The sequence below is a fragment of the Neolamprologus brichardi genome, chromosome 9 (assembly GCF_056152115.1).
Source record: "Neolamprologus brichardi isolate AB-2024 chromosome 9, ASM5615211v1, whole genome shotgun sequence".
NCBI lineage: Eukaryota > Metazoa > Chordata > Actinopteri > Cichliformes > Cichlidae > Neolamprologus > Neolamprologus brichardi.
The window spans coordinates 17,407,943-17,417,149 of record NC_142112.1 but is presented as its reverse complement, the minus strand read 5'-3'; the positions used below and the strand labels follow the sequence as shown (position 1 = coordinate 17,417,149).

General features: G+C 36.6%; 1 protein-coding gene across 1 annotated transcript; it reads left to right on the top strand.

The window, feature by feature from the left end:
- The first annotated feature begins 3,607 nt into the window (after positions 1-3,607).
- On the top strand, positions 3,608-9,207 carry LOC148101392 (myelin-associated glycoprotein-like). The gene is made up of 8 exons (XM_087846041.1): positions 3,608-3,685; positions 6,418-6,493; positions 6,618-7,001; positions 7,743-8,048; positions 8,122-8,382; positions 8,468-8,558; positions 8,722-8,767; positions 8,905-9,207. The coding sequence occupies exons 1-8, from the start codon at positions 3,608-3,610 to the stop codon at positions 9,205-9,207; spliced, it is 1,545 nt and encodes a 514-aa protein (XP_087702167.1).

Here is a 9,207-nt window from a genome sequence, read left to right as displayed (position 1 = left end):
AGCAATCAATCCACTGTCCTTCCAATTGGTTGATGACCCACTCCTCGACCTGAGCAAAGCAATCTTTTTCATTACTATTATTTTACTTGTTGCCAAATTAATGCAGTATTTACACATTGACATGCTCTTGTTTGATTTGTTATTTATTTAGCAGGCTTGTTAAAATTAATGTCCCATGTAAACACATCTGAAAACATTTTCAGTTTATAAATTATTTATTTAAATATAAATATTTTATCTTAATTGATAAATGTGTCAGATTTTCCGATTATTTGTGACGCAAATTATTTTGCTCTACATTATGTCTGATATGAAACAAAGAAATTGTAACGATACAGTAGGAAGTAAAAAAGATCATGTTTTTGAGTTTGAAGTTTAAAGTGTGTGAAATTATCACTGTTTGTTCAGCTTTGTACATATAAATGCATTTGTAAAATAATTTTATGTGTGATTGAATCAATTTGAATTTGTGTGTGGCTTCAAACATGCATTTGTAAAATTACTCACAAACATTTGTATATCTCAGTTTAGGCTTATGGGTTATGTATCATAATATATTGTATGCATTTATCAACCTTTTAAGAAGAATTTATCTCCATATTCATTCATAAATTTGTTTCTTGATTTATTTATTAACATTTGATGATGTGATCACGGGCTTCCTGTCAAGAGGCTTTTAAACTCTCTCCTACAGTGTCTTCAGCTCAGTCTTCACCTTCTCTGACAGGTCAACTCCAACTTTCTGACTGTAGTATTTCTCAGCTCTATGGGCACGTTAAACATCTGACTTTAGTGTTGATAGCGCCATCTCGTGGCAGCTAGCCAACAATGCCATTTTGTTGCCATTTTGCAGGAAATGTTCCCAATCAGTATTAAATGGATTTTTAAAGTATTTTTTAAATGTATTTTAAGTATTCATCTTTAGGCATTAAAAGATGAATAAAAACACTTAAGAAAAAAAATCCAGATTGAGGTGCTGTAAGTGCTGGCTGAGCATGCACCTGTTGCTCGTTCCATTAGACCAGACATGGTAAGAGCTGCTGTCCTTTCTCCATCAGAGTTCTGGAGTTCAGTGTTCAAGAGACTGAGCAGGTTACTGTGAGAGGGGAGAGGTAGTTTATCCCAGGTGTACCCATAAACAAAAGTTCCATGGAGATGATCAGATGGACCACTTGGACAGTGAGTGAGATTGCCTAATTTGACCATTTAGAAGTAAGGGGATGGAAACAAGACAAAAGACATGCTGTGGAAGACAGTATGAACTAGTTTTTCGGCATTGGTCTGAGACAGGATGTTTCTAATTTTGAACATATTGCACAAATAGAAGAAAGAAGTCTTACAAGTAGCCTACATTTAATATATGTGTAGAAAGACATAATCTGGTCAAAAACGCCTCCAAGATTCCTCACTGTATTACTGGATGCTAAGGTCATGAAATCCTGAGTGAGCGTCTGGTTAGATACCTGGCTTCATGGATAGACAAATAAATAAAAACTAGTTCACAAGCAACCCCAGGTCAAAAATATACATAAGAAATAAACTATGCATATAAGTTATTGTATATTTTATATAAATGGTCCACTGGTTAATTACATGAGCACATAAAGGCATGGACCTCACACCACAAGCTTGCTCCCAACCTATAATGAAATTCTTTATTATTCAAATAGACATAATGTTCAAAGCACCAAAGTTTTAGCCTGCTATTACAACTGTCACGTGATGTTAAACAGAAGCTTTAGCTCAGCTCTGCAGAGCAGGTCATCATCATGAAGCAGTTCAAGTTTTAGGATTAAGCTGCTCTTCATACTTTTGACCACCAGATGTCACCAAAGAGGACACCGTTAGACTCTCTATGGTGTGAAAACGTGTTACTTCCTGAATTCCTGTTTGGGTTTTTTTTTTTTTTTGTATTTTTGTCACACTTACATGTTTCAGATCTTTCTTTTTTCAGAATTCTGAAAAAAAAAAGACGTGCCCACTTTTTCTTGTTTTTTCTTCCAGGGACCCTAACCCTCTTCCATACTAAATGTAGGTGTTTATGATTAAGGGGAAAAAAATCCAAACCTACATGGCTGTATGTGAATAGGTGATTGCCCCCTAAACCTAATAACTGGTCGGGGCACTCTTTGCAGCAACAACTGCAATCAGGCATTTGCGATGACTGGCAATGAGCTTTTTACACCTCTAGTGAGGAATTTTGGCCCACACATCTTTGGCGAATTGCTGTAATTCAGCAACATTGGAGGGTTTTCAATATGAACTGTTTTTGAAGTCATGCCACAGCATCTGATTCAGGTACAGGTTAAGACTTTGACTAGGCTGATCCGAAGTCAGCATTTTGTTTTACTTAAGCCATTCGGAGGTGGACGTACTGATGTGTTTTGGATCTTGTTCCTGCTGCTGAACCCAAGTGCGCTTTAGCTTGAGGTCTCAAACAAATGGCTGAACATTGTCATTCATTGTCACCACCAACATATTTTACTGGAAGGGGACTAAGGTAAGTAAAAGCACTACCAATGTTAAGCCTTAGATTAATTGTATGTTTTACCAGTGGCTGTCAAGCAGTAAGAAAAGCATTTTGAGGAAGCCAGTGTGTTTCAGGCTGATGAAATAGCATTTTTAAAATACCCCAGTGATACACTCTCATTAACATCTTCATGTATTACTAAACCACTTCATTTTTTGTAGAGCGTGTGTCTGTGTAGCAGACAGTGAGCAAGAGTATGTGACAGAGAATGAGGAATACAGAGCAGAGGAAATGAAGGTTGCCCTGAGGCTGATGGTAAGGAGAAATGACTTAAATTTGAATTATTAATATTTATTCATGTGCTGTTGAATCATCACAGAGTGGGGCAGAAGAGCTGATTCTTTGTTTTGTGTTTCTACAAGTAATATGTGTCTCTACTGAACTCTTGTACAGTTGTCTGTAAGAAGCCTTTTCTCATTATGTGAATCTGTGTTTCCTAAGTCTACTTCAGGACGTCCTTCTAGTAGAACATGTCTTCCTGTTCCAGCATCACTGCACTCAACATAAATAGATCACCCAGAGTCCTGATCTCAATCATACAAAGTGATTATGGACTACATTATGTTATATGTTAATATGTAAGAGATGATGGCTGAAATTTGGTTTGGTGTCAGCAACTTCACCTGGTTCAAGAAGAGCAGAGATGGAGCTGTGAAAGTATCGGAAGGAGAGTTTTACAGCTTGAATGTAACATTATTGTGTGACCACTAATGATCTGGGTCATTGGTAGAGATTGATGTGACTGTTAAAGGTAAAGTTAGTAATAATTATTTTACTGAGTTCAATCTTTTCATGATTTACCTCTTTTCTTTGTAGTATTCCTTGCAAGGTAATGGAGACAGTGTTTTGTCTAAATGTTTATGTTTTAGGAAGTTTTAGGCTCAAACTTCTTTGACCTTTGTTGCACTACAGGTGAACACTCTGAGATATTATTTGGTGTCCTTCATATACTCAAGACATTAGTAGTCTTAATGCTTGTGAGCATGTCTTTGAATTGTGAACAAAGGACAAATCTACAGATTAACTTGTCTGCAATAAGTCAAAAAAGGAAGGGTTTTTTTTTTTCATTTCTGTCAGATGGTTCAGATCAAGACGCTCCAACAAACCAGAGACAGAAAACTGATAGAAGAGCAGAGTCACAGCATAACACACCAAGTAAGGACAGTGTGTCTTAAAATAGCACTTTATTTACTGCAGAAAGGTTTTTTCATTTTAACACTTTTAGTACATTCTAATTAAAATAATAATTTCTTGATTTCATTCAAGGAATATTTAACAGCAGAGGATTTCTTCCAATATTATTGGCCATAACTGAAAATTAGTTTGTCAGCTAAAATTTAATTTAATTTTGAATAAATGTATTAATGTCTCTTGTCTTTTGTTTAAATGTGTTAAGGAAACACCAAATATTCAAAAAGCAATTTGTCTTCTGGTTCTAACTGTCAAGTAACCTTTGAGTGGAAATATTTTGAGTGATATTTTGTGTTCACTCAGTATACAGCTGTGCTTTTTAATGAGGGCAGAAATGTATGTTTTGCTTGCTGCTTTTAATATAGATGAAGTTAAAAATGATGGTGAAACAGAGCAGGTTGAGTTTGTCAGAAAATAATATCATGAGCAGAAGAAGAAATACATTAAGCTCAACCTCAGTATCATTCTCAACCGAGATTCCTCCTGCAACAGTTTAGCCCTTCAAATCTAACTGCCAGGTACTAACCACATCTATGTGACTGCTTAGCAGCTGAACCCTTTGTCTTTAGCCATGCATTTAGAAAAATAATCTAAACATGAGAGAAAAAGAAAACAAACCTCGCAGCTTGTTTCATGAGTCAGTGCTCAAACACTTTCGATGAACAGTTCTCAAAACAACCAGCAGCATCGTCTGTGCTGTAGAAAAAGAAGTGTTTGTACAGCAGTTGAAGACAGGAAAGATAGGAGCTTTCTATCATGTGTTGCTGCTCCACACACATGACCAGGGACATTTACCAGAATGAACGATCTTCTATGATCTCATCTCAAAGCTGAAAGATTTTCATTACTATTTCCTACTTTGATTATCAAACATAAGCCAACTTCCAAATTTGGACTGCAGTAGCAGGTTGCCTTCCTAAATATTATTACGGGATGTATTCAGTTCAGTGCTGCATTGAAGAGTAGACCTGCCTCTCTTTGTCCGTGTGTGAATGTGCATGTGTGTTAGCTGGGTGTCACTGTTAATGTGACTGAGCATGTTTCTGTATTTTGATCATGCTGATTGGTCAGCTGTGTGTGTGATTATGTAACCACGATGTGAGTTAATATGAAGTTCTGTTAACCTCCTAGGACCTGCTGTCCACATATGTGGACATCACATCTTTGGGTTATTTAGACCAAAATACTCAATTTTGCTCTACAATGGCCTGATATCCACTTACGAGGACATTATACTGCTACTGTTCTATCGAAATTTTAAACGAATATCCTCATTTGTGGCTCTCATTTTTCTTAGAAACAAAAATCAGGTTAAAAAAACCCCAAAAAAATCAGGTAATTCTTTGTTTTTACATTCATCGGGTCCCAATATGCCCAAATATCAAAGAGAAATTAAAAATGCATGCTGTGGAAGAGTTCGGGTCTTAGGAGGTTAATGTTATTATTAGTGCTTGTAGAATTACCCTCTGAGTATGTATAATGCTTTCATGATTAAACCATGGTGCACATAGGAAAGTAAAATAGTAATGGCCTAAAGTGTGATACTTCAGAGGAGCCACAGTGTTACAGAAAAATAATCCTGGTGGGGATGCTTCATGATCAGAGTGCCCTGGCTTGTGTTAGCCAGCAGCTTCCAATCGGGGCATGCCTCCAGTAATAGTCCCCAGCTTAAACAATCAATGCTACACAAGACTACCTAACTCAAAAATATGAGTGTCCGTCTCAGATGTTGGGGTACCAGAACACTTATGAGAAGTGGGAAGGAAGAAAATACACACACAAGGTCAAGAAAAAATAACTTAGGGTTCCAGTGGACCCTTTGAACCTTTCAGTGTTAACATGTGGACGTTAAACTTCATACTTTCTGTCTGTGTGTTGTGCACTTACTGTTAGCGTGTAGTTTCTCATGTTTAGTGTCTAATTGTGGCACTGAAAGAGCCACTCGAGACATGATGAAAGTTAAATAAATTCCAGTATCTGCATTTGGTTGAATGTCTCGACTGAAGCACAAAGTAAAGGAAGAAATGTTTACTACACTGAGGAAATTGGTCAACAGGTTTCTACAACCTGTGTGTGTACAAAGCTGTAGACACACAGCTTTCTGCAACACAATTTCTTCATTTGGCCTCTTTATTACTTCTTTGTGTGTGATGTTTGCTTTAAGATTGTTTTCTCTTAAGCATCTAAAATTGATTTATGTCAAAGTAACACACACATGGATGCAAGGACCCAGCAGCACATTGCACTGTGAGATCAGTGATCAGTGTTATTTACTTCACGCATCTATGGTTTTAATCCTGTGTCTACATGAGATATTGATAAACTCAGGTAAACTATAAATTAATCACAAACACAGTTAAAATCAGAACATCTAAGGGCAGACAGATGAGGAGTACAGCATCTGAAAAACTGGAGTGCATGATGGGAACATCAGACGTCTGTTTGCTTTGACATTACAACATCCAAACAGAGAAGTGTTTCACTTACTTTGCTTCTGCTGAAATCACACATTGACTTTTATTTTGTCGTCTCTCTGCTGAAGCAGTCTGATCATTTGGTAAGAAAACACATTTGCAGTTTTGTTTATATCAGACTGTGATATTGTGTTTCTATTTTTAATAACAAATTACTTTTTAAAAGAATTTACATGTTCCTTATGCATCACTGGATTCATGTATTTTTTCATATTTTTCCAGGTGATGAGTTTTGTGACAGTCCAGTTTGTGAACATCATGACAGGCATCATGTTACTGAGTCTCCTCTTTATTCCAAGTGAGCCGTCTCATTTCAGTCATTTACATTCAGTTAACTTTATATTGAAGATGTTGAGAGGACAGGAGAAAAAAAATTGAGAGATTTCAACATTTTAATGATAAATTTGTTTTTTTTTTTGCAGAGCCTTCAACTGCTTGTCCTGAGTATTCAAACCTGTTCATCACTGCACCAACAGAGATGGAAGCTCTGAGTGGATCATGTTTACAAATCCCATGTAACTTTAGTGAAACTGGAACAGAAAAGTTTGACAGCAGAAGAGCTGTCTTTGGAGTATGGATTAAAAATCACTCCAATGTTAATACATTTCCAAACAATGAGATCTTCAACAGCAGTAGGACAGTTAACATCTATCCAATGAAGATTACAGGAAACCTGAAGGAGAAACACTGCACCACTCTGTTTTCCAACTTAACTACAACTTATACAAACACATACTACTTCAGAATTATGAACTGGCCGTTCAGAGCAACAGCTGCTTGTGATCCTCTTAAAATAACAATTAAAGGTAAGATACATTTCTTTTCGACATTTCAGTCGATGCAATTTTTATTGAAACAAAAATATAAAGTTAAATGCAGCCTTGTTTTAACCAACAAAAAACAAATCCAACATAACAAAGTCCAATATAACAAAAATATGTTTCTGTAATTGTTTTGTATTTAGATAATTTTTTTGTGTTCTTTATTGTGAACAATAAAAGTATTTAGTCAAAAATAAAAAAGGTTTTTCATTTCAGCATAAATGTTGTTTAGTAAAGTTTGTAAACACATACAAAACACAACCTGACTGCACAATGTTAACATACGTAGACATATGGACTATAGTCTGTATTATGCGAATACCAAGACTCCATCAAAACTGCAAGAAACAGAAAGAGAAAAATAAACCCTAAAAGACATGAAACTGTGCAAAAAAGTAAATAGGTAGTTAACAATATTTAGAGGATAGATGACATAAACATATTGTAAAAAAATAAAATAAAATATATTCCTTGAATGCAGCAAAAGTCCCACATTACTCTCTGTGTCTTGACTGTATTTCCTGCATTATCACAACACTAATCCAGAGCTCAAACATGTCTGCTACTTTCTGCAAATAATATAATCTGAATACATTTTACATTTGTTTTCGATTGTACAGTAGAAACATGTATGAGGACTTTCAAACACCTACACTGAGCTCTGTCTGTATTTGCTGTATTTCTCTATTATTGATTTACAAATACGTTTGTGATGTGAAACCACAGACTCTCCTTGGAGGCCCAATATTACAATCTCAGGTGATCTGAAGGAGAAGGAGTCTGTCACTATAACCTGCTCAGCTCTCACTCCCTGTCCACACTCCCCTCCTCAACTCACCTGGAATCTCCAACAAGACTCTCACAACAAAACAGAGAAAAACACAGATGGAAGCTTTACAACTAAAATCCAGCAGAACATCACTCTGTCAGACACACATGATGGAAAGAAGATCAGCTGCTCTGCCAGATATCCTGTGAACCAAGGAAAAGACACCAAGAGAGCAGAGACAGAAGAGACTCTCAGTGTTTCATGTAAGACAATCAGAGTTTATTGTTGGACTTTGTCAACATATGATCATTTATGGGACTTTATCTTTTCCTCCAGATGCTCCCAAAAACACCTCAGCATCCATCAGTCCATCAGGTTTGGTGTCAGCAGGCAGCTGGGTGAACCTGACCTGCTCCAGCAGAGCCAAACCTCCAGTCAGCAACTTCACCTGGTTCAAGAAGAGCAGAGATGGAGCTGTGAAAGTATCTGAAGGAGAGATTTACAGCTTCAATGTAACAGATGGAGGAGTTTATTACTGTGTGGCCACTAATGATCTGGGTAATCAGACATCAGCAGAGATTAATTTGACTGTTGCAGGTAAAGTTAAACTACACCATGTGGCAAATTAAATAACATCTTTTTTTGGGAACATTATTATTATTTTTTCATATTTTTCTATCAGGACATCAGAATAATGGTGCTTTACCACTGAGTCCACTTCTTGGAGGCATCCTTGGGTTGATCTTACTGATCTGTTTGATTATCTTTGCTTTGTAAGTATCTCACATCAAAACAGAAATCATGTTCAGCTACTGTCACGGATATTTTAGCTACATATTAAAACATGTCCTTTTTTAATGTCCTTTCAGGCTTAACTTTACTCACAAAAATATTTAACAAACAAGTGACTATAGTTGATGTGTCTACCTTTTACAGCAGAGCTCTCAGGTTGTTAAAGTACCAAACTCAGCAAGAGACTCAGGTAGGAAAATACGACGTTTTAGTTTGTTCAGATGATTACTAATTTCATCAGGGCAATCTGTTCACTTTAAATTGTCTGAAAATAGCAATAAGAATGGTTTTAAATGCAGCCACAAAACCTCCTGGTTTATTTCATAGAGTCAAACAAGGGAAGAGCTGGTTGTTGAAGAGCCGACAAGTAAAACAGAAGGAGGGGAAGAAAACATCCATTATGGAGAGATCAACTTGGGATATGAAGCATCCTTTGTCTCAGTGCAGGACAGAGGACAGCAGCAGGATACGGTGTACGCACAGGTGAAAGTCAACAAGCCAGAAAACAGCTTAACACAGAGAGATCATGGCCAAGAGGAACTGTACGCTGAGGTCAGAATAAGTGAGAACAGCTGTGTTAAGACATTACATTACCAAAGTCCATTAACAAAGAAACACAGAAATCAATGA